The following is a 27,210-nucleotide window of genomic DNA, read 5'->3' on the forward strand; positions in this document are numbered from 1 at the left end:
ACAATTTCTATGTATGCTTCTACCAATTAACTGTTACATCAAATGTAGGACTTTAAAACAAAAAACAAAATAAAACAAAACAAAACAAAACTAAAAACCTAAGCAGAAAATTGGCCAGCAGAATGCCTCTGGATTTTAACTACTATTTCAACACAGTAGCCTAAGAAAATAAAAGTCTAATTTCATATAAGAGGAAAAAATCTTAGATTGTCAGAGTTCTCACAGATCAATACCAGACGTTATTTCATGAAGGTACTACCTTTTAATAAAAAGAGGGGAAAAGAGGAACACTACAAGAAAAATTCTTAAGATTTATCACTGGACCTAGAAATACTACTATTTATTCACCATAGAGGATAAAGATTTCACAGCATTAGGCTAATTTCAACACTTTTGGTAATAGCCAATATAATTTACCTGTAATTGAGAAAATAAGTTTTCTTCAAACATATTGGTTGAAAGGAAGGACAGGATCTGGGATAAAATCTGTTTGGTCATTTCTCAACAGAAAATAGTTAACAGTGGAAACTAGAGAAATGCATACAAAATGTTTAAGAAGGAAAATAACTAAAAATCAGGTTTAATCACCTTATTTTTTTATGTGTCATTAAAAATTACTTTTAACATCATTATAAAAAGACTTGAGAACATGTGAGCTTTTATTACCTTCTATAGTTAATTTTGAAGAAAATGTTGCAATAGCAGAGATGACTCCATGACCATATAAAATCACAACATTCAGCACATACTAAATATGGCATTGAAATGAAATGAGGAAATCCAAATTAGGAAAAAATAGTATTTTTAATTCAACAAGCACTTGTATATCAATTTTCTAACCATACATTCAATACTCTACTAGAAAATCAATTCATGGTTTTTTCATTTAAATATAATTTCTTTCAATATTTCTGGTTAGAGTAATTTAATTCTACCAGATTATAAAAAAATTGAGTTCAAAGACCTTTACTTAGGAGGCTTGAATGAGACCACTCGGCTTCAAATCCTGGTTCTGCTACTTATTAGTTGGGCGACCATGGGCAAATCATTAAAGTTCTTTCTAGAAGGGAGATGAACAAGATGATTTTTATGGTCCCTTCCAGCTTCTAAATATGTTGCCTGAAGCACCAAAAAGAATGTCATTCAGATTAAAGGATATCATCATATATCTATAGAATAAGTATGGATTGAGTTATATGACCAATAAGATCATTTCCAACTCAAAATTCTGTGTGTGGGGGTGGGTAAAACAGTGAAAAGAGTACTGACTATGTGGGAAAATGCTAATGTAGGAAAAACAGTAAAGTAAAAAAACAATTACCTAATGGGACTTGTAATTTAATAGGGAAAAAGGAGAACATGGAATAAATATATAGTAATTTGGGCAGAGAACTGTAATATCAAGCAGGATCAGGAAAGGCTGTGGTACTTGAACTAGTGAGTCTAGGAGGAGACAATGAATCTGGAGATAAAGAATCTATCTTAAAAGAGATAGAGATTAGGAGAGTGCACTTCTGATGTGAGGGAAAGCCAATTCAAAGAGAGATGCGAGATGGTGTCATGCACAAGATAAAGAAAAAAAGCCATTTATCTGGATCACAGAGTTGGAAAAGGGGAATAATATAAACAAGATTAGAAACTTAGGTTGAGATCAGGTTACAAATAGTTTTAAATACCAAAGAGGAATTTATATTTTATCCTAGAGGCAACAGGGAGTCACTAGAGGTCTGACAGTTTCAGAATTACTCTCTACGATTATTATTTTAAGGTATCTAGAGGATATCAAACTCTCTATGTCAAAATTGAACTAATTATCTTCTCTCTCAAAACTTTCCTAACTCTTATTTTCTTGAAATAGTACAATAACATCTCAGTTATTAGGATAAACTAACCAGGTAACCAGGATGATGAATGTCCTTGAGACCATTCCATATGAGGGGAAAAAAAAAGGAAATGTTTAAGGGGGAGAAAAGAAAACGTAAAGGGGACATAGTAGCTGTCTCAATTAGGACTGTCAAGTGGAAGACAGATTAGATTTGCTTTGCTTAGTCCTTAAGCAAGAGTGTCAGTAATGGGAAGAGGTTGCAAAGAGGCAATTAAGACTTAACAGAAAGAAAACAAATAATTATCCATAAAGGCAATGGACTTTTTGAGCAGTTGGAGAGTTCCCTTTCACTTGTGAGTTAAACACAGGCAGGATGAATACTTGTTGGATATTCTTTAGCAGGTATAAGTTGAACTATATCTATAACTATATATATTTAGATAAGACACAGATATATACATATAGATATGATAGCTTTTAACATTTCTTCCAAATTTGAGATTGTCACTTTAGATTCTTTCCTCTCATTTTCCACATGAAGTCAGATCACACAATTTTATCTACATAGTATCATTCCCATTCTTCCTCTTCTTTATTGCCAAGTCTGACAGTAGTAACTCTTATAGTTATGTCTTTACCTTTTTTTTTCTCCCCCCCAATCTACATTATTCTAATCTACATTATTCTACTGAGAGGATAGTCAGCCCATTTATTTCCCATATCTAGAACTTTTTTTCAAACTTTTGTCCATGAAGCTGCTCAATCCAGGAATATGGACTCATTCCAAAATCCTTTCTCTTTCTTCAAAATCCTAAATTTCACCACTAAAGTTTTTGTCACTGTCAAATGACTCTACATCAGAGAAAGATATGATTTTTTTCTCAAGAGAAAAGATACATAATCATCTACTCTGCCACTGCACCCTAATCTAATTTATGACCCAAAACTCCTATAGGTGTAAATATTGTCAAGTAGAAATACTAACTGGAAGTAGACTAGCCAAATATTTGCATAATAATAGTCTTTAAGGTCATCTGCTTTAACAATATGGAACAATAATATATAATGAGTATGTCAATTATAAATGGATAAGGGCAACTACGTGGCACAGTGGAAAGAACATCAACCCTGAAATCAGGAGAACCTGAGTTTAACTCTGGACCCAGACACTTAACATTTCCTAGTTGTGTGATCCTGGACAAGTCTCTTAACCCCAACTGCCCCAGCAAAAATAAAACAAACAAATAAATAAGTGGATACTCCTAAACTACCTTTTCAAAGCTTAAACACTAGTTGGTTCTCATAAGCTTAAATGAATCCTTCCTCTACACTTTTTTATACTATCAAAAGTTCAAATGAGATGTATGAAAACACTGAGAAAAACAATATGTAACTATAATACTGTTTAAGTTTACTTCTTTTTAAGCCATCATAAATTCAAAATATTGGAGTTGGAATGGGCTAAGTATTCTATGAAATAACTTTGCTTATACTTAAATTCTTGATAGCAACTAATAGCTTTAAAATTATCTTGCATTAATAAGTGTTAATATTCTGAGAAAAGACACCACACCACACCCAAACAATCAAATCTTTGTAGAACTGATTATGATATAAATTGCAACATAGGGAGTTGATTAGTGTGGATTTGTTACACATCAAAGTTATTACTACACTCAGACCTTCTGAGGTACAGTACTCTTTCCATTACAAAAATACCACATCCTTAATTTGAAACAGAAATAAGAAATCAAATTTCTGGCTCTTGAAGACTATACAATCTAATTGGAAAATGTCAGACCAGATAATACTTATAAATTAACATTTGCTCAAACTTTAATTAATGTAATATAAATTAGGAACATAAAGACAATGGAGTAAAGAAATGATTGACTTTAGAAATAAAAAAAAAATTAAATTTGGGCTTGATGTAAGAAAAAGCTTCCTCACTTCAAACAAAGGCTAAAATGCCTTAAATTTCTAGGCCCTTCATTCTATCCACAAACATGCCCAGATCTTTCATATCTTCCAGAAAAAAAACCCCAAAACCTTTCCTTGATCTTTTTCCCAACTATTATCTTTTCTCTCCTAGGCTTTGCTGCTAAATTGTTACAGAGAAAAATCTGTTTCAACTTTCTTACTACTCTTCAGTTCTCTCTACTCTAATCACTACCTCCAAAAGTCACTAATGACATCTAAATTGCTAAACCCTCTTAGAGGTCTCTTCTCATTTTTCAACTCTCTTGACATCTTTGCAGTGTTTTACACTACTGACCATAATCTCCACATCCTAATGTTCTTTCTATCTATGGCATCTGGAACCGGATGAAAGGATCATAAGAAGTGGTAAAAAGACTGCAAAAGCTCAGTGAGTTGCTGGGTAGCATAGTGGGTAGAACCCTGGACTTGGACTTAGGAAAATGTATATTTGAATCCTGCTTCAGATTCTTTCTGTGTGATCTTAAGGAAGCTTTTCTCAAACCTGGATTCCTCCTCTATAAAATGGAGCTAACAGGACCCATCTCAAGACTGTTAAGGTGATCCAAGCAGGTAAGATCTGCATAATGTTTTGTAAGTATTTTGTAAGTATAATAACCTAAAGTAATACACTCCTGAACTTCAGGCCTTTTCTTTTCTTTTCTTTTTTTTTTAAACACAATTTCTTTTAAAAAAAATTTCTCTATTAAAAAAAAATTGCATAAATGTAAATGCATCTGACTAGCAGGGAAACAGACATACATTTTTAAAAAAGGTGCTGGCTGTATTTGGAGCAAACACCTAACAATGCTCCTTAATTACTGATGTTCATCCAAGTGTTTCAAATAACATTAGTTATTTGTACTTAAATCAACTGATAGGGGAATTTGAATCCATCAATTCAATAATACTTTGCTTTGTGTGTTCTGTTAAAAAAAAATCTCCATCTTCTGGTTGGATAACTAACAGCAGATGGCATATAGAACTTACATACAACATTCCTACAAGGATTATGCACTATACTGTACTTTAAAGAAGGGAATTTCTATGAAATTATTTACCTGGTCCTTTATGTAATTCTGGGCAAATCATATCAAAATGAGCAAATTCTTCAATATCCTCAGTGACAAAAATGTTGCCCAAAACTGTCCTTGCAAATAGTTTCCCTTAATAAGCATACAATGTGGCAAAACTTCAGAGATCAGAAAAAAGTCTTAAAAATTAAAATTAGTGCATATACAAGTGGAAAAAATAAAAGCAGGAACATCATGCACCTGCTGTTGTAGCTAGCTATGGTAGGCAACTAGACAGTACACTGGATGGAGTATTGGATTTGGGCCAATTAAAACCAAGTTAAAACACTGAATGAAACATTAGCTATGGATCCTAGGAAAGTTCATTTAACCACTATCAACCTCATCTATAAATTGGTGATAGTAATAGTGCCAAGATCATACAGTTATAAAGGTCAAATGAGACAACACACAGAAAAGTGCTTTGCAAATTTTAACCCTTTGTGAGACCTAGCCCTGAAAAGAGATTTGACCAATGTAACACATCACAGTGACAGAATTAAGGTTCAAATCCAGGTTTTCTGACTCTAAATGTAGCAACTTTTTCTACTCTACTAGAGGGGCTGGTTCATTCCTACTTCTCTAACCATTCTACTCTGTCTCTTTTTCCTGGATTATCTTTCTCCTCACACCTAGAAAATAGATGTTATTTCTTAGGCCTCTGTAACTAACCCTATTCTCTTTTCTTTCTACATTTTCTCTTTGGGAACCTTTTACAGGGTGAGTAGGTGTTTATATAGTGCTCCTCCTTCCTCTCATTTCTCCTCTACATTATTTTCCAGTATTTCTAATTACCTAATGAATAACTTTACCCAAATTTTCTGCCAGTCCCTAAATTCAAATATCCAAAAATGCATTTAGCATCTTCTCCCACTAATCAGTTGCTCTTTTCAACTTCTATATTAAAAAATTAATGGCATCATCATCTTTCCAATTAGCTATGCTTGAAACACATTTGACTTTTCCCTCTTTTTCAGCTCCCATGAGCAGTAAGGTGCTAAATCTTGTTGATTTTGCCTCAAAAACATCTCTTACATCCATCATTCCCATGTAATTCACATTTACCATCACCCAATCTCACAGCCTAATAGATCTATTTAGTTCCACAAGTGATTTCAAAGGCCAACTAGTTTGATACCTTACTGTAAAGATAATGAAAATGAACCTCCAGCCAGATAAGTTGCCCAAGGTCATACAAGTAGTAAGAGAAGTAGCTTCTGAGCGACTATCTTCTGACCTAGAATAAATGTTGTTTTCAAAACCTTATCCAGACTAATGGGACTGGTACCTTTCTAATCTTTCTTCATATAGTTACCACAATATTTTTTATTATACTTGAAACCAATTATACCACTCCATAGCTGTAAAATCTTCAGTTGCTCCTTCCTGTCGAAGGGATAAAAAATCTCTTTGGCAAGGCATTTAATGCTTTTCACAACTGGCTCCCATTTAATTCTTCAGCCTAGTGATATACAATTCCTTACAACAATTTCCTTTTTCTTCCTTCTATCCCTATGCAGTTGCTCACAGACTTTTTTCCATGCTAGGAATACATTCTTGTCTGTGGAAATTCTCTTCTCAGCACATTTCAGGTACTATTTCCTAATAAACCATTTCCAGATTTCCTACTGTTTTTTTCCTAGTCTATTTTATGGAAGTAAAGAAGAGTAGGTAGAGACAGTAGTGGAGAGGAACCTGGCCATAAGTTAGAAAGACCTGGGTTAAATTCTACACTGGCAAATACTATCCACGTAGCCCTGGGCAAGTCACTATCTTTTCAGTTCCTGTAGGCTAAACTCTGAGAAGAGAATGTAAAGTAAGTATATATCTACATGATCAGAGAGGGTTTTTGTTCCTCATACCCATTGCCAAAAAAGGTATTCTTCTAATATTTTTCATATGCCATCTACAACATCTACAAGCTCTATAACAAAGAGATTGAGGAGTTGTTCATTTTATGTTTTTCACCAGGCCTATTATACTTAATAAAGGTTTGCTGAATGAAACTGAAAGTAGTGAAATTATTTGGGAATGCTTTATCAGAAAATAAGTTTAAAGAAGGAAGAAGAAATTAAATGAATGTTATCAGATACAATTATGGGAGATATGGTCTGAGTAAATTGTGAAATAAAGGGTAATTAATTGTGTTTCAGTCTAGGAGACAGGCTTTGAAGGTGATTTCTTAAAAATGAAGATGCTAAAGTGAAATGAGTAGAATCAGGAAAATACTGCAATACTCTAAGATGATCAACTGTGAATGACTTAGCTATTCTCAACAATAAGACAATCTAAGACACACCTCTAAAGGATGTATGATGAACAATGCTATCCTTGGATGAATATCAAAGCATACATTTAAAAAATTCTACTTTCTTGGGTTTTTATTTTGGTCTATGTCCCCTCCCCCATGACTAATATAGAGATTACATATGTATGATGTATATAAAATGGATTGCTTTCTCAATGAGAGGGGTGGGAAGAGAGAAAGTTTTAAATTTTAAAAATTGAGCTGTTAATTGTTTTTACGTATAATTGGGGGAAAATAAAATACTAAACTAAAATAACAAAGCCATTTTGTGCAATCAGGAGAATGATAAAGTCCTCCCCTCATCCCCAGAAGATTGTACTTACTGCAGAGAACTTTGAAAAAAATAATGGATTATTAGAGACTGTTAGCACTAGAAGGAAACTTAAAATCAGTACAGTTCAGTGGCATCATTTTATAGATATATGTCATAAAGATGGTTGAGCCAGGATTTGAATCCAGGGTCTTGAGTCAAAGTTCAATATCTTTTCTAGTGTGTCATGTTTTGCACCTATGAAATAAGGATAATCATATTTATGTCATATTCTCAAGGGACTATTGTGAGGAAAGTGCTTTGTAAACTTTAAAGTTTATGGACATGTAAACTTTTGAGACATAATGTAAAGTAACAGACTTAATTTGTTGACACTTCAGATATTATGATGTTTAGGAAGGAAAAAGGAATACAAGAAAAAGAAAACAATTCTGGGTATATTTAGCCTTGAGATTTTGCAAGACTCACAGCTGTTTTCAATGGAAGTATCTGAGGGGCTACTATATAAAAGAAGAATTATAGAGATTACTGTACAAGTGTGGATTAGAATAGATAACATCCGAGGCTCTATTCAAGTCTATGATTAGTTTGAAGTAAAAGCTTGCAGACAATAAGACCAACTAATAGGGTTGTTGAAGGATAAGATGATCAGTAGTCTAGGCTATTGACCATAAAGAAGAGGAAAAAAAAAAAGCTGTTTTGGAGAAAGAACTAGTAGACATAAGGATATGATGACAGATTAGATAAGAAGTGGACTGAAAGGAAGAAGTAAAAATACTAACATCTAATTTATTTAGCAGCTTATAGTTTAAAAATGCTTTCTTTACAGCAACCCTATGAAGTATATAAAATAAATTTCATTATCTCCACTTTGCAAGTTGTTTTTTTTCTTTCTTTCTTTCTTTTTTTTTTTTTGCTGAGACAGTTGGGGTTAAGTGACTTGCCCAGGGTCACACAGCTAGGAAGTCTTAAGTGTCTGAGGCCAGATTTGAACTCAGCTTCTCCTGACTTCAAGGCTGGTGCTCTATCCATTGCGCCACCTAGCCGCCCCTTGCAAGTTGTTTTCAAAGAGACATGACACAATGTGAAAATTAAGAAGGGATGTAGAGGAAGATGGAGCACAACTTTTTAAACTTGGGATCTGAGAACTTAAAAAATTTTTTTCCAACTATTTTTCAAAGTAATTAATTTCCTTTATTGTTAAATGAATAAAATTTGAGAACATCAAAGGGGGTCCATAATAAAAAAAAATTACAAACTCTTCCAAGGAAGACAAAGATTATTATGTATTATTTTTTTTCATTTTCTTATGTAGAAAAAACTTAATTTTTCAGGTAGGATATTCATAGCATCAGAGATTGACAGTAAGAAGGATCTTTAAAAGCCACCAAAGGGAATTTTTTCAAAATCATTATGGCATCAGAAGATATGAAAGGTAACAGATATTTTCATATTAACTTTTAACAGATGATATTAAACATCAGAATAAAATCCAGTCAGATGAAATTAATAATGATCCATTTAACCATATATATCATGAGGTTTGGTTTTAACAACTGTACAGTTAGAAATAATTCCCTGGTGTGAGTCCAGAAAGTTAAAAGTCTCACCACATGTAGTGAATTAACAAAAGAAAAGAAGTACTTTGAGCTCATTAGGGAAATTTAAAAAAGTTAGGTGTAGTATTTTCCCCAGCTTTAACAATGCCTCCCATAACTCCTTTATAGATATTGCTGGTTCATGTAAGCAGTTTGACAGTTCAGGTATTTATGATATTTGAAATAAAAGAGAGTGAAAGCAAATGAGGAAAATTGCTACTGGGTGGCAAAAAAAAAAAGATCTGTAAAGGGCTCAAATTCAGCTCAGTTATTTCTTACAATGTAAACTATACAATAAATTGAACTATTTCATATTTTCTAAGGGCACCTTAAGAATTCACAACCCCATTATTTGATTCATATTATTTTATTCACTTGAAGGAAGTGGTCTTTTGAGTTGGATTTTAAAATAATTTGGGTAGGACTTGTTTGAATGCTGACAAACAGTCCAGTGCAACTTGAATATAGGATACTTGAGGGGGGAACACTAGATACAGATATTTGGATATAAAGGAAGGGTGGTACCAGAAGGTGAAGGGACAGGATGCCATGTGAAAGAATTTTATCTTTTCTTGGAAGTGAATAAAGAAGAGCTCAACAAAAGATCTTCAAACAGAATAAGGATATGAAAAAGTTTATTCTATAGTGGTGTGAGGTACAGATTGGGGAAAGGTAAAAGTGGAAAACAAAATACTTCTAAGGTGGTTATGGCAATAGTCTATGCATTTAGCAATAAGAGTCTAATCTTAGTGGATTAAAGTGGAAATAAATATAGTTGTAGGACATTTCTGAAATAAAAGTAGCAAGTGATTTGCTATAAGAGGTAAGGGAAAGGAAGGAATCAAAGGCAACTGAGGTTTCAAATGTGTGACTGGATGAATAGTGGTACCACTAATAAAAACATAGGTCGAGAAAAGGAGCAGGCTTTGGTATAGATATAATACAACTGGTTTGAGGAATGTCAAGTTGGAGGTGGGATACAAAGGCAAAAGTGTCTGCTCTACTAAATCATGTTATAATGACACAAACTACTATTAAGATATGTCTACTGAGACAGAGAAATATTTAGCCACATAGGCATAATTTATAAATCACTATGCTGCATCCTCTAATCTCTGACCATCTCCTCTTACAGGTAAGGTGGGAGCCAGAGAGGACAAATGACTTGTTCTGGAGCACAGCCACAGAGACGAGCTTTTACCTTTTCCACCAGAGTAAAGAAAATACTTTTGTTCCCAAAGGATATATTAATTATATTTCTCTGGGGAAAAAATGTTTGAATGCCTTTTTCCTCACTTGCATGCTCTCCAGGTCGGAGGCCTGCTTGAATAAACAGGGCCTTTCAGCACGGAGAACAGCTTGAGGGGAGACAGTGACATGAAGGTAACTGAAATAACAAGACAAAGCACCCCTCTACAGGACAGCTGCTGGCTATGATCAGGAGCCTACATCAGTATGATGGTTAAAGAGGAAGACTGAAAAGTTTAATCTCTAGATGGTATCATAGACATACTTAAGAGATTTACTCATTTTTATGAGATGACTATATTGCAAAAGGTTTTTTTTTTTTTTTTAAACTTTTTGGCAATGAACTACAAAAACTTCTTAAAATAAATATTTCAGGAAGTTCAGGGTCTGATGTGAAATATATTAATATAAGTGTTCATCAATTTTTATTCATAATTGTTCTTGCTTGTGCAGGCAAAGAACCGTTAATGTTAAACAATTAGAACTACATAAATTCTACATTAGTTTTAGCCAAAAATTTTTATTCATGTTTTTGAAATAAAATTCTTTGAAAACACACTGAAATTTACTTTATTAATTGATACTCTTCCCCTTTTAATGTCAGGGGTGGTAGTCTGAGATGGGGATAAGGAAAAAAACAAAGGTGAGAATAAGGCTAAATATAACATAGCCGTCATCTTAACCCCTGGAATCAGTCCACTTCCTACACCATGGCAGCTTTACTGCTACCACAGAGCAAAGATGGTTGAGTCAAGTATAGGGACTCATGATCTTCTCAGGTTTAATATGAAATTTAGAGTTGGTTAGATTGGGCTCAGAATATATATTTATATCTGGAAGGATCTTAAAGATCATATAGTCCAATCCCTTATAGTTGAAGAAACTAAGACCCAGAGATATTAAATGACTTGCATAACATATCATGCAAATGGTAAGTAGCAAAATTGGGATTTGAGGTTGGTGACCTCTGCCTTAGAACACTTTTCTAGTCAGTATCATGAAATGTTACAGGCAATGTTCAAAACATAATGTATACGGGTACACATTCTAGTTGTGCTCCCTTTTGCAAATTTTTTACTGGGGGAAAGAAGTAGTTGGTGTTAAAAAAATGGAAAAATTAAGAAGGTTGAGAAATAGGGTACTTGAAGATGTAAACATTATAGGTACAAAAGTACTACTAAGGACAGATATCCAGGTCTATTTCCTACTTCATTCTAACAAATTCTTAGGTATGACTGAAGGACTATCTTTAAAACTTCAGACTTTTTAAAATATAGATTTCTAACAAAGAAATACATATTTTGACTGAATTTGATAGAAAAATAAGTATTCCATTTCCCTATTTTAATAAACTACATTTTCAATTTATAAGCCTTTAGTCAGAGAAATGTCTGTGTCTTACAATGAATCTGTTGACCAATCCTAAGCAAATTTAATCCTTATTTCACATCATGCTTTACCTATGTGCCTTGAGACCATCTGGCAACAAAATCTCCACTTTCATCAAACGGTACTTGAACCCTCACTCTTAATCTCTTCTATCAAGCAAATGTCAGAAGGAATACCACAATTCAAAGGGAAAAAAAAAAAAGCCAGGATTGGGCTTGGGGACTCAAAGCACTAGCCAAAATGAATATACAGTCTTACCTATCTGAAAGAAACTGGTTTAAGGAGAACTAAGCCACTACTGTACATGAATGTGCATATAAATCATATTTTCTCCCTATCAAGTTTTAAAGTAGCAAGGAAATGCTGCTCCAAGAAAACATGAAAAGCATCCAAGGTTGTTTTTTTGTTTTTTTTTTAAATACTATTCAATTTTTTCAATCTTACCAGAGTGACAAGGAAGGAGCTGATTGTGCGTGCTGCCTGACAGAGTGCACTATATTCCTCAAGCAGAAGTGAGGTGAATTGATGTGCCTGTGGTGGGCCTTGTATTGCTGATGTTGCTTTAACTTTAGATCCCAGAGACAAATGTCTGAGGAGCCGAACTTTCATTTCTAGGACATATTCTCTTGCTTGTTGTTCCAATCGCTGATATAGTTGATATGGATCTCTCTCACAAAGCCTAAACATATATATGTTAAAAAAAAATGTGATTAAACAATTAATATGATTAAGTTAGCTAACAATTAATAATATAATCTACCATTATCCCCAATTGTTTAATTAATGAGCATATTTACCTTTAAGATGCAAGTTTTTAATTAACTAATATTATCACAATAATATACACTTACATAACTCTTTCAAAATGTCTTCTTCACAATAAACTCATGAGGAAAGTAGAAGCAAAAGACATTATTGTTCTCTTTATACAAATAAGCAAACTATCTAGGAATCATAAATGTCAAAGCCAAGGCTTAAATGCAGGTCTACCGCTTCTAATTAAATTCATTATACCATATCTGCCATATTCTGGAACTTACCAGTGGTACCTACATCTACAAAATGTTTAACTTTTCAGGTAAAAGAGCAGGGGGTTTTGTGGTTGTTTGTTTGTTTGTTTTTTTTCCTGAGGCAATTGGGGTTTGGCAATTGACTTTTCCAGGGTTGCACAATTAGGAAGGTTAAGTGTCTGAGACCAGATTTGAACTTGGGTCCTCCTAACTTCAGGCTGGTGCTCTATCTACTGCACCACCTAGCTGCCCCCCCTTTAAAACACAGATTTTAAGCATCAGTATCCAACTCTTCACACTGAACACTTAAGAAAGGAGCAACACAGGGTCATCTGGCCTTTGAGAGAAGAGAAAATGGGGGAGGAAGAGGAAGAAGGGAAGGGAACAAGCATTTATATAGCATCTACTATGTGCCAGTGCTATACTAAGTGTTTTACAAATATTGTCTCATATGATTGCCACAACAACCCTGAGAGGTAGGCACTATTTTTACTCCATTTTATAGATGTGGAAACTGAGGCAAATAGAGGCTAACTGACTTTCCTAGGATCCCAAAGCTATTAAGTATATGAGACCAGATTTAAACTCAAGTCTTTTGACTGTATAGGCCTAGCATTCTATGCTTCAAGGACTAAGTAAGCAAGGACCTCAGGCAAGCAGGAACTTAGTATTTTTTTGGTTTGCCCATTCCCTTTTAAATAAATTTAAAATTTGAAAAGTTTTGCTTTAAATCTGATTTGCCTCCTTGCAATTGAAACAATGACCTATCCATGTTATGAACAAGAAAAAAGAATGAGTGAAAAAGCACTAATTATATATCCTGCACTTCATACTGTGCACTGAACACAAAAAGAGAAAAGCAAAGATAATCCCTGCCTTGTAAAGCTTACACTCTAATGGTAAAGAAAAACCACAGGAAGAGTGGAGCATATCGATCTAGAAAGTCACAAGGAAAGTGAATGTAAGATGAAGAAGCTGAATCACAAAAATCTGAACTGGAAAAGACTTTAGAAGACACCTAGTCTAAACAATACTCAAAAATTCCTACCACAATATATTTAAGTAATTCAAAACCTTTTTTTCTATTTTCTTTCTTTTTTTGAGGGGCGGAATGTAGATGGAGAGGGAGAAAAGAGGAAGGGATATCGAACATTGTTAAACTTTTTTTTAGAGGGACATAATTTTTATTCTAGAAATAAAACACTAAAGTAGAATTATCCTCAGTTATTAAGAAACAGAAATACCTCAGAAAAAAAAATGTTGCTATCAAACTCTAATATATGTAATGTATCTAAATTAGATATAAGATGAAATAAAAATGAAACTGAGCTCTTTGTTTCAATATATTTCTTAGTGACCACAGAGAACATCACATCTTTATCTTTCCTAATATATATACACACACACACATATATATATACACATATATATACACATATATATACATATACATATATATAGATATATATACACATATATATACATATACATATATCTATATCTATATCTATATCTATATCTATATCTATATCTATATCTATCTATCTATATATCTATATCCCATGCCTGGACTGCTTTTCTCCCTTATCTCTGGCCCTTAATTTCTCTGGTTTCCTTCAAAACTCCCTTTTTATAATACCTGAAATTTACTTTTGTATATATCTAGTTACTTGTTGCTTCCCTCATTACAAGGTATTTTCTTTAAGGCCAGAGACTATTTTTTAAAAAAAACTTTCTTTGTATCTCCCAAACTTAGCTTAGTGCCTGAGACACAACAAATGCTTAATAAATGCTCATTAAAACTTCTCTGGTAACAAAGAAAATACAATTAAATAAAACCTATTGATGTAATAATATCTACATCTGACAGTGTATACATTTTTCCTTTTTTTCGTTTGGTAAGTTTAGTAGTTTTTTTTTATTAATTTTATAATTATAACATTTTTTTGACAGTACATATGCATAGGTAATTTTTTTTTTTTTTTTTACAACATTATCTCCTTCCACCCCCCTCCCCTAGATGGCAGGCATTCCCATACATATTAAATATCTTATAGTATATCCTAGGTACAATATATGTGCAGAACCGAATTTCTAACCACAAACCTCCAAATGACTCCACTGAAAGGAGAAATATGAAATGCTAACTCTAATATTAAAGTCCTTTAAGAACAGCATATAAAAAGTGAAAGGGGGGATTGGGATGGGTCTGCGCAGTTCAAAAGCAAATAATAACATACATGAACTTTACTTAATTCTCACTCCAAAGTCTTATATTTGCACACAGTGGTGACCCTAGGATGTCAAAAGTAATACTATCTCATATTATAATAGTAATACTATTAATATCCTAAATTCATGATGGTTCTTAGAAGGCCAGAAGACTTCAAGTATGATTAACAATGGACCAGACTAATTAGTGTAGAAAGACACAATAGCTGGCTAATGATGACAAATGCTTAAGATAAAGAAAATTGTGAAATTGCCAACTAAAATGTGAAGAAATTGTGATTTAAGTGAACAGATAGTTTGGAAAGAATGAAGACAATCCAGGGTGTGGATTTTCTGAAGGTATACTCAAATACACATGTATGTATAAGACCAAGTGGTTTCCATTTTGGGCTATTATTTATTAGATGTGTGTCTAATCCTTTTATTCCTCAGGTGGGCATTCAAGCCTACAGAAATGTTGATTTCTCTTTCCTCCTTTCTCAATCATGAACCAATGTAGAGTTCAACCCAGCATTGTTCTCTATTCTTGAATTCCTTGCCCTCTTGTTCTATCACCATACATATGTAATCAAACTATAAGCCTGCTCATACTCCCATTGACACTCATCTAAGACTAAGGTAATCACACCTCACAGTTAAATTCATTACATTACATATTTGTGTTACCTAGTCTCAACTGTACAAAATAATCTGTTTAATTTTCCCTACTGCAGTGCCCACAGATCTTGTTCCAAATGTTCCTTTTTTCTCAAGCCTACCAGATCTCTACTCCTTCCTGCTTTCTTAAAGGACCTCACTTGAAATTTATCCTGGCCAAATCATTTGGCTTCTGTCTGAAAAGTTGGTATAATAATAGTATCTATCTCCCAGAGTTGAGGATAAAATATTTGTAAAATGTTGCACAAACTTTCAAGCACTATTTACTTACTAATTATTATTATTATTGCCATTGTAGTCACAACACAAAAAGGAGTGTTACATTAGAAAAGTATAAAGCCATTTTATGAAATATTATTTTCTTCAAATAGATGTTCTCAAGCTCTTTCTCTTAAGGAACAAAAACATTGTGCTAATCAAAAGCTGATACATATATCAAGTTCTTACCCCAAATAGGAAGACAATATACCCTAATTAGAAAATCACTTACATATTTAGTCCAACCATACCTAAAAGAGGATCTCCTCCACAACATATTTAAGCAAGCATTCATCCAGTCTTTTAACCAAGAGATAAAGGGAAACCCAACTCACTTCCAAAGAATCCCATTTTACTTTTGAGTAGCTCTAAAATTTAGCAAGTTTTTCTTACTTCTAGTCTAAATTTCTCTTTTTGCCACTTCTAATAATTGCTCTTAGTTCTGCCCTATCAAGCCAAGCAGAAAATACCTAATAGCATTTTACTTTTCTCCTTACAAAACTTTTTTTCTCTTCTAAAATTCATGCCATATAATGACTGAAGGATGGAAAGACAGTGGTTTAGACGAGAAAAAAAAAGTTGGAGAGAGGTGAGGCATTATAGTTACTTTTACCTCTTTTTTCTTGGTTGCCTACCAATAGACATAACAACAAAACAATAACAATTGTAATTTTTAAGAATATGAGAAATGAGAGATGATGATATATCAGTTCACATGTAGTTTCACATATAGTTTTGCAAGTCATTTACCAACTTTACTTTCCAGTTTGTCTTATAAAAATGTGTTTCCTCAAAGCGAATATGACATTCAAGATTCAATCTACATGTGTATGTAGATGTTTTGTTTAAAACAAAACATAATAAAACTGTGTACATGTATGCCTTCAATTGAGTTTGTATCTAAGATTTTTGGCATAGCACTAAAATACAGAGCATTTATTATGTGAAAGACAATGTGGTTCACAGAATAGCAATAATAAAAACCCAACAAAAATAGAGTGGTAGTGGAGATAAGAGACATGAATCAGTTTCTTTAAGTATATAAGAAGAGAGGATAGTAGCCAAAAAAGGACAAAAAAAAAGGAACAGAAAAAAGGGAAGGAAAGAATACATACCTATCCACAAGCTCTTTCATGCCCTCTTTATCAGGAACTAGAGATTGGTCTTGGTCATCTGCCAAAGGGGTCCCAGCTTGACGATATATACATCGGACCATATATCGTACTTCTGACCAGTAATTCTGAAGTTGCTGGGATTCTCGTTCAGTCTCTGCTGAAATTTCTCTGTTAAACATTAGAATCACATGAAACATTTATTATACCATATTGACTAGTGTACTATCAGTAGCAGATATATTGAAGGGCAGGAATAGAAAAATATAATTCATTAAAATGTTTTCTCTGTCTCTTGCATCCAATGAGGCCCTAAAGTACATAATCAGTTGCCCCTATATTGTCAAAAGCCTTAATAATTAATGTCTGAGGAAAAGTTAAAAAGTTCTGGGTTACAGAAAAAAGAAAATCAACTTACTACTATTAGACTGTTAAGGATAGAGTACATGTAATTTCTTTCTGCCTTTACACCTACAATACTTGATAAAGCTTTTAAAACATATCAAATGTTTAATTAAATTGATGTGAATACATGTAAATTTGTTAAAAGTAAAAGGTCAGTAGTCAACAAGTCTGATATCATGGATAAAATTAAGAAATTTAAGATAAAATAGGATTTCACTTAGACATTAGGAAGAACTTGCTATTTAAGGATAAGGAGTAAAATGTATAGATAAAAGGAGGTTGCAAAACTGTCTATCCCAAGATATTTCTAGAAGAAAAAAAACAATGATTTTGAATGGGATAAGCATAATCCCATCAGGACTCCTATTATAAGACTTCATTATTCTCTATTTTTTTTTATTATTACTAGCTCCAATTAAGGTCTTAATTTTTAAAATTCTTTATGGGAAAGACTGCATTTTATAAAGAAATATTATATTTGACTTATTTACTCAGCACAAGGAAGATAGTAAGAAGCTAGATAAATATTTGCCAATGGTATTTTTTAAATTGCCACTAAAATCCATAATGTATTTATGATGTCTACCAATACATGTTTAGTATTGGCAGCACCAAATGTTTTGGTGAAGCAGAGAAAGGTTGGCTTCCTCTGAACTTAACATCTTATTTTCTAATGATAGATCATACCTAAATTTATCTCAGATCTTTTTGAACCAAAACCACTCTGTAGTTGATAGGCAACCAAAGAAAAATGACAAATGTCTCACCTTCTTTCATTACATGCCTCACAATTACACCCTATATCTGAAGGTGTGGAATTATTGAGATCTGCAGAGGGTACCGTCTGTGCTCCAACAGTGATTCTCCCTCCTCCTACGGATTCTTGCTGTGATCCACTATTTCCAAGAGGGGTGTGCAAAAGGAAATCTTGGTTCTAGATTTAAAAACACATATAAAGAAATTCAGAAGTCAAAAGTAACCATTTTATAACTACTAAGGAACATAATAATAAAGAGGAAAATAATATTTTAGGATTTTTAAAACTTTTATTTAAAAAACTAAATTGAAAATGTAGCACATGCTTTGTCATGCTTGACATAAAGATTTGCTTGGAAACAAAAATTACCCACTGCTTTTCAATTTCCAAAACAATGACACAATTCTCCATGATTTTTTCCCCCTTCATTTATAAAAACCTGTCAAAACTCATTATACCAGAAACTTAGAGAGTAATCTCTCATTTCCTAAAATGCGATCTTGAAGATGAATACATAGGGATACTTTAGGTGATGTTCATAAACATTAAATTATACAGGGATAAAAATCACACTACAAAGTAACCAAAAGTAAAACTATTTTAAAGCATTCTGAGACTGCATATAATTAAAGTGTCCAAACTTAAAGTACATGTCCTAAATGTACAGATGACTAAAATAGATAATATTTACAAGGTAATGGTTTCATAATCATATATTTAGTGATAAAATTCAGGTACAAAATTTGTTATGTCCAATATTTAAGTCAAACTTTGTACTACAAAAAACTACATTCAAGGAGGTAAAAACCACAGTACTACAGAGAGGAAAAAAAAATCCATTACTACATAATAATATGATTTAATAATTTCTTCAACTAAAATCCTATCTGACAGGAAAAGATGTAATTATTGAATAAGGGTCAACTGAAAAAAAATATAACAATTGCAGTAGATATGTTAAGATCAGAGGAGGAGAATGATACATAACTGGAGAAAGTCACTATTTTTTGTCAGTCTTTTCATTAGAGACCAAACCAAGCAAATGATTAAAATGGCATTTCTCAGCCATGGCATTGTTCACATATTAATCCAAATCCCAAAGCTCAAAAATGGCAAAAATATGGAGATTAGAGTTGAACAAAAGTATTTCAAAAGGGTGTATAAAGTCTTAAATGAAGATCAAATGAATTTTTCTATTAATATAGTCTCTCTATGCCATAGTTTCCTCAGAAGAAATCACATTGTTCCAGAACACTCAAGCTCCTTTTAGTGAAATTTAGTGACCAATACATGTTATATATGTTAAAGTATAAATTAAATATATGTATACATGTCCAAACAGTTGTTTTGCTGTACAAAAAGAATCAGACTTTGAAATAGTGTACAATTAGCCTGTGAAGGAAATCCAAAATGTAGGCGGACAAAATTAGAGGGATTGGGAATTCTACGTAGTGGTTAATAGTCATCTCCCAGAGTTCTTTCGCTGGATGTGTTGGTTCAGTTCATTACTTCTCTATTGGAACTGATTTGGTTCATCTCATTGTTGAAAATGGCCACATCCATCAGAATTGATCATCATATAGTATTGTTGTTGAAATATATAATGATCTCCTGGTCCTGCTCATTTCATTCAGAATCAGTTCATGTAAGTCTCTCCAGGCCTTTCTGAAATGATCCTCCTGGTCATTTCTTACAGAACAATGATATTCCATAATATTCATATACCACAATTTATTCAGCCATTCTCCAATTGATGGGCATCCACATAGTTTCTGGCCACTACAAAAAGGGCTGCCACAAACATTTTGGTACATACAGGTCTTTTCCCTTCTTTAATATCTCTTTGGGATATAAGCCCAGTAGTAACACTGCTGGGTCAAAAGGTATGCACAGTTTGATAACTTTTTGAGCAAAGTTCCAAATTGCTCTCCAGAATGGCTGGATTATTCATAATTCCACCAAAATGTATCAGTGTCCCAGTTTTCCCACATCCCCTCCAACATTCAACATTATCTTTCCCTGTCATTCTAGCCAATCTGACAGGTGTATAGTGGTATCTCAGAGTTGTTTTAATTTGCATTTCTCTGATTAATAATGACTTGGAGCATCTTTTCATATGAGTAGAAATAGTTTCAATTTCTTCATCTGAGAATTGTCTATTCATATTCTTTGACCATTTATCAATTGGAGATTGGCTTGATTTCTTATAAGTTAGAGTCAATTCTCTATAAATTTTGGAAATGAGGCCTTTATCGGAACCTTTGACTCTAAAAATGTTTTCTCAGTTTATTGTTTCCTTTCTAATCTTATCTGGATTAGTTTTGTTTGTACAAAAACCTTTCAATTTGATATAATCAAAGTTTTCTACTTTGTGATCAATAATGATCTCTAGTTCTTCTTTGGACATAAATTCATTCCTCTTCCACAGGTCTGAGAGGTAAACTATCCTATGTTCCTCTAATTTATTTATAATCTCATTCTTTATGCCTAGGTCATGAACCCATTTTGACCTGACCTTGGTGTATGGTGTTAAGTGTGGGTCAATGCCTAGTAACTTAACCATTTCAAAAGAAATATCTGGGGTGCTCAAGAATCAAATGATTTGCCCAGAATCAAATTAATAAAGGGAGGTGACTAGAAGGACCTTGAGAATTAGGAAGACGCTCAGCAGGCTCTCTATCCAAGATACCTCCCCCTCAAGAGTTTACTTAGTAAAGTGAAAGATCTCATAATCATTAAAGATTTACGAATGTACTGATCACTTGTAAATATTAGTCATCACACCATTCAATTATCCTACTACATTAAACACCAGCAAACTCCTCTAACCCTGCAAAAATCTTTAAATAGAGAGGCTCTTTAGAAAAATGTATGTAACATTTGAATATTTTTGCATAAGTACCATTTATAATCTCGCAATGAATTCAAAGCTGAAGTAAAATGTTATTGTATTACAATCCTATTGGAAAAACTTATATGCCATTCTTCAAAATACTTGATTCACTTTGTTTTTTATAATAAAAGTATAATTGCAATCATAATGTAAATTTTAAAATATAGTAAAATATTTGATAGAAAGTGAAGTTATTGAGGGTAATGCCCTCTTCATTTTTATTCTTTGTAACTTGAGTACTAGGCAGTTTATTTATTCAATAAGTATTTATATACATATTAACCAGTTTTATTTTTCAAGATGAAGTTAGTCAAACTATTAATTTTTCACTATAAACTATGAAATGTTTAATATTTCGTAAGGATTCACTTAATTTTGTAATTATTCTGAATGGGATTTCCTTCCTGAATTTTAAAAACTGCTATATGGCACAGTGGACAGAGCACCAGACCTTAAGTCAAGAGGATCTCAGTTCAAATGTGACCTCAGACACTTAGCAGTTACTAGCTGTGTGATCCTGGGCAAATCATTGCCTCACAAAAAACCTCCACAACAAAATAAACACAAAAACTAATAACATTTTCATATAACAGGAGTTTTTTTTTGTTGTTTTTTTTGCTGAGGCAATTGGAGTTAAGTGACTTGCCCAGGATCACATAGCTACTAAGTGTTAAGTGTCCGATGCTGAATTTGAATTCAGGGCCAGTGCTCTACCCATTATAGTTACCTCTTTGAGTTTATTTTGTAACCTGTAATTTTATATCTCACTACTGTTCAGTCATGATGCTGAGCATTTTTCCAATGACTGATTTTCATGCCTTTGTGTATTTACATTTATATTTTTAATTAAAAAAAAATTAGAAAAAGAAGCTGGTAACTGAAAATATAACTTTTATATTTTATAGTTAAGTCCCTGTGGTGGTGAGATATTTTACTATACCATCTCCTTGTTTGTCTTGACATATAATTATATAAACATCCAGTCCAACTAGAACAAAGATAGTACTCATTTAGTTCTCTATACGTGTTTTCTAGCAAGATGCATGTACCACCAAACCGACACATTATATTTAGTTACTCAAGATGATAGCAAGACTAAAAATGAATTTCTTAAAGAGCTTTCTTAAAATGATAATTGTGGCAATAATGGCAATTAGTTTGATAACTATTGCTTTATAATATAATCTATGAATTGATAATGCTATCATTCCTTCATTCTTGATTGTCTAATCTCTATTTAAGACTGAAGATATTCCATCTTTCCAAATGAATTCTGGCATTTTGTCTAATTCTATGTAGTAGCTATCCTTGACAATTTTATTGTTTCACTAAATCAACTAACTTGAGTTCATTTTTAATATGTTATTGAATCACAATCAATGAACAATGATTTGCCACTCCAATTATTTTAAGGCTTTGTCTCTGTAACAAGTATTGCATAGGAGTGTGTGTATGTGTGTGTTATGTGTGTTTGACTATGCAAACTTCTATATAATTTTTCATTTATACTTATTTTTTATAGAATTATCTTTATCATTTCTTTTCCCTTTGCTTTTTTCTTTTCAAGATATTTGTTCTTTGGTTTTAATTACTCACCCACTTTTAAGTAAACAATTCTGAAAACTTACTGGCAATGATCACACTTTTTTTTTTTTTTTTTTTTTTTTTTAAATATCCCCAGTGTTTAGCACAGTAACGACTAGAATAGAGTAGGCAAGCCAGACACAGCAGCAAATTGCTAAACACAGCAATCTAGGGTTCAGCAAAAATCTACACACCCCTTCAGATCAGGAATTCCTCATTTATAAAAAAAACTGCCTTGAAAAGTAGGTAATAATTTAGTTTAAATTCTATTTAAATCAGCCATTTATACCAAATACCACAGGCAGCGCCTTAAAATTACATTATTAAAAAAAAAAAAAAAAGACAAGTACCATTCAGATCTTTAAAAAAGATTTTTCCTTAAGAAATCAAAAAATTGAAGAGATAAATCATCACAGACAAGTAAATTTTAATTACAGAAAATTAAAAAGCTTTTGCCCAAAAAAAGCATCTTTAAAAATGATTTTAATTGATATTTGCCTTTTATATCACATGTTTCTCTATATCCTTCCCTTTCCACTCGTAGAATTATCATATATAATAATATTTTCATGGGAATGAAAAGAAAATTCAGCATAACTGATCTGTACATTGAAAAAGTCTGTAAATATATATACTATATCTCACTCAAGAACCTCCCACTTCTGCAAAGGAGTGAGAGTTTATCTTCTATAATTCTTTTTTGGGGGCATACTTCTTCTTTATAATTTTTCAGCATTTATTTTTCTTTTTTGGTAGTTATTTATTTATTTTTCCCCTGAGGCTGGGGTTAAGTGACTTTCCCAGGGTCACACAGCTAGGAAGTGTTAAGTGTCTGAGACCAAATTTGAACTCAGGTCCTCCTGAATTCAAGGCTGGTGCTCTATCCATTGCGCCACCTAGCTGCCCCTGGTAGTTATTTATGTTTATATTGTAGGTCTTAAGCACACTCTTTTCTTGAGTCATCTTTTCACTCTTCTTCAGGTCAACAAAATCTTTCCATTCACTCTTTTCATTATATTCCTCATTTCTTTCAGCACAGTAATAATATTCCATTATATCTGTATACCATGATTTGTTTAGCTCTTCTCCGATCCCAAGTGATTGGATCTACCTTGTTTCACATTCCTTGCTAAGTCAGAAAAATGCTATCATATATATTTTTGTCTATATAGGGACTTTTTTCTGTTTTGCCAGGGAATCACTGTGGAACTCTGAATGAATTATTTCTCTCTCTTTCTGTTTTCTTTTATAAAAGAAAAAATATTTTACTCCCTTCTCTCACAGTTCTGTTAATGTTAGAGTATGTTAAAGGGCTTTTAAAATGATCATGAATTATATGAATGTGATGGGTAATATTATGGGCAAATTCTCTTTTGTGATACATTTACGTAGAATGTTAAATGTCTTATCTGTTTTGAAATGCTCATTAAATGTCACACTTTCATAAGCATGACTAAATGAATAATAACTAACACTAATGTAATGTAAAGTTTACATAGCACTTTAAACATATCTTTTCATCACTCATTTGATCTAGTAAGATAATTAGTACCAGTGTCATTACAACCCTGTTTTACAGATGAGAAAACTTGGGCTTGGGGAGGTTAGATGATATATCATGGATGAATTTAAAATCCAGGATTTGTTGATTCTATGACTATATGTGCTCCAATACCTCAAGCTGTCTCTCAGGGAAAAAAGGACTTTCAGATAACTAGCAACAGTTTAGCCTGTATTTCAGTTTTTAAGATGATAGAATTTAGAACTGGAATGAAAATTAAAGTCCACCCCCCAAACTATGTATGTTATCTCAGTATTCAATCTATAAAACACATAAAACCTAGAACAATACAATGCTCATAAAGGAATAACCAAATAATGCAGTGATCCTAACTGGGTTATATCAATATTATCAAACAGACTTTATGAGAGGACATAGTATTTGGTTTTACATTTTCCCGTCTCTTATAATCAAATGCTTTTTATCTTATGTACTTCTATTATGTATTAGGAATAAGTTCCTTTTCCTATTTCCTCCTTCCTTTCTCAACATTGTTGCACGTCACTGGCATCTCTAGCCCATCAAACAACAAAATCTCATAGAAGACCTATGTCATACTTGTCTTTCCCTATGATTCTTTATAATAGTATTTTCCCCCCTAATACATATATAAGTTTTCAACATTCATTTCTGTAAGATTTTGTGTTCTAAATTTTCTTTCCCTCCTTGCCTTATTTTCCCCCTCCCCCAAAAAGCAAACAATCTGTTATTTTCCCTATGATTCTTAAAGATGTTAGGGTTTGGAGAAACATTTATTCCTTAATACTCTCCCATTAGCATAGTGACAATTTATCCTCACAAAGGACACTTCTGTTTCTCTTGGCTCTTGTATTTCCATTTCAAATTATTAACTGATTCTGGTAATTTTTAATCAAGAATTGATGGGAATCTAATAATTCACAAAATATTCATTTTTTCAACATTTTGAAGTACAGCCTATTATCAAATTGGCTAAGATGACAAGCAAAGATAAGGATAAATGTTGGAGGAGATGTGGCAAAACTTGAACACTAATGCATTGTTGGTGGAGTTGTGAGATGATCTAACCATTTTGGAGAGGAATTTAGAACTATGTCCAAAAGGCTATACAACTATGCATACTCTTTGATCCAGCAATATTTAGTGTCACTACTGGGCTTATATACCAGAGAGATCATAAAGAAAGGAACAGAAGCCACACATGCAAAAAAGTTTGTAGCAGCTCTTTTGATGGTGAAATTGGAAATTGAATGAATGTCCATCAACTGGGGAATGGCCAAATAAATTATGTTATAAGACTGTAATGGAATATTATTGTAAGAAATGACAAACAGGCTGATTTCAGAAAAGCATGGAAAAACAAACTGATACTGAATTGAGTAAGGAGAACCAGGAGAATATTGTACACAGTAACAAGATTATATGATATATGACAAACTTAGCTCTTCTCAGCAATACAGTGTTCCAAGACAATTCCAAAAGACTTTAGGTGGAAAATGTCATTCACATCCAGAAAGAGAATTATGGAGAATGAATACAGATCAAAACATTATTTTCACATTTTTTTGAGGGGAGAGGGTTCATTTTTCTTTCTTGTGGTTTTTCCCTTTTGTTCTGATTTTTCTTTCAGAACAGGACTAATATAGAAATGTTTAAAATGATTGTATACGTATAACCTATATCAGATTGCTTGTTGTTTTCATTTTCTTGAAATTTCCTATCTAGACTCCTTTTCTTTTTTTTTAAAGTCATGATTTTAGAACAATTTTATATATCATAGATTATATCTCTTTTTAGCCATTTTCCAAATCAGTTTTTTATTTTTTAATCTATAGATTTTGGTTTAATTTTTTTTGATGATTCATTCACTCACTGTTTTTTATAAGGTCCATTTTAATTTTCAGGCTTTTAGTTTTTCGGAAAGGTTTCTCCATAATCTCTTTTAACCTATCAATTCTCCTAGGAATTTTTTTCCTCTCTAGTTATTCGATTTCATATCTGTTGTTTCATTTTTTTTCCAGTTCTTTTTATCCTTGAGGCCAGGACACATTTTTTTTTTCCTCTTTTAAGTTTATTTGGTTTTGTTGTAGAGTTAGTCTCCACTTTGGAGTTTACTTGTTGTGTGTTTTTCAGTCTAAGGCATTTCATTATAATATTTATTCCATGAGTTGCCTAGTTTGCTCATCTTAACAGTCTCAATAATTTGGGAAAGGAAAAGGAGGTTGTGTAAACATCAAGATCTTTTCTTGTATTATTGAATGGCATGGTAGTCAGGCCTGAGTCCTGAGTGTTGGCCAAGAATACTGTGCACAGGACCTCAAGTTGTTCCCATACTGGGCCCTTCCTTCTCACCACAGGACTCAGAACAGCCCAACCTTAACACTGGGTTCTGCTTAGGTCTTTATTACCCTAAGGTAACAGTGCCTTCCCTTACTCTGAGTTGCTATTATGGGGGTACTGAGTCAGTATGGGATAGTCTTTCTCAAAAGCCCCCTCTTTGGGTATTTTTGCAAAACTGAATTCCATCTGGAGTCTTCCTTCTTTTCCACACTTTTTACTTATCCCAGTTTGTACCTTAGGTGGAATAATCTACAAGAGATTTTCCTTATTTTTTTTTAACTGGTACATTCAAAAATTTCTATGGGCTGTTTGTGGGATCCGAATTCTTCTAATTGCTAGCACATCATCATCCTACCACCTTTTATAATTGATCTGTCAATTGATTTCTATCCTGCTATTTTAATGAAATCTTTATTCATTTTGATTTCTTTCTCCAATAATTCCCTGGAGTTTTCCAAATAAGTCTAATAACAATTCAAATAATATAAAACACATATCTTTAATTCTGTTCTATTGCCTTATTACTAATAGTCAAGTGTTTCTCGGATATATCAACAGTAGTCAGGAGAGAGTTCATTCTTGTATTTACCAAATTATTTACTGGAAAAAATTTAATTATTTCAATATTCGAGATATACAACAAATAGAATCTTTTATTATTCTGTCAAAGCCTTCCCTCTAGTGAACATTTCTTTCTCTGGTAAGAAATAAACATACTTTTGACCTTGTCAGG

General features: G+C 32.7%; 1 protein-coding gene across 5 annotated transcripts in view; it reads right to left on the reverse strand.

Moving 5' to 3' along the window:
* FAM193A (family with sequence similarity 193 member A) overlaps positions 1-27,210 on the reverse strand; it is a 191,937-nt gene that overhangs the window by 61,692 nt on the left and 103,035 nt on the right. For all 5 annotated transcript variants that reach the window (XM_074276850.1, XM_074276849.1, XM_074276848.1 and 2 more), the window contains 3 exons: positions 18,131-18,297; positions 16,962-17,129; positions 12,134-12,368 (listed from right to left, as the gene is read on the reverse strand). In XM_074276850.1, coding sequence (XP_074132951.1) covers positions 12,134-12,368; positions 16,962-17,129; positions 18,131-18,297 — 570 coding nt within the window. The remainder of the gene's footprint in view (positions 1-12,133; positions 12,369-16,961; positions 17,130-18,130; positions 18,298-27,210) is intronic.

This window comes from Sminthopsis crassicaudata, chromosome 6 (genome assembly GCF_048593235.1).
Source record: "Sminthopsis crassicaudata isolate SCR6 chromosome 6, ASM4859323v1, whole genome shotgun sequence".
Taxonomy (NCBI): domain Eukaryota; kingdom Metazoa; phylum Chordata; class Mammalia; order Dasyuromorphia; family Dasyuridae; genus Sminthopsis; species Sminthopsis crassicaudata.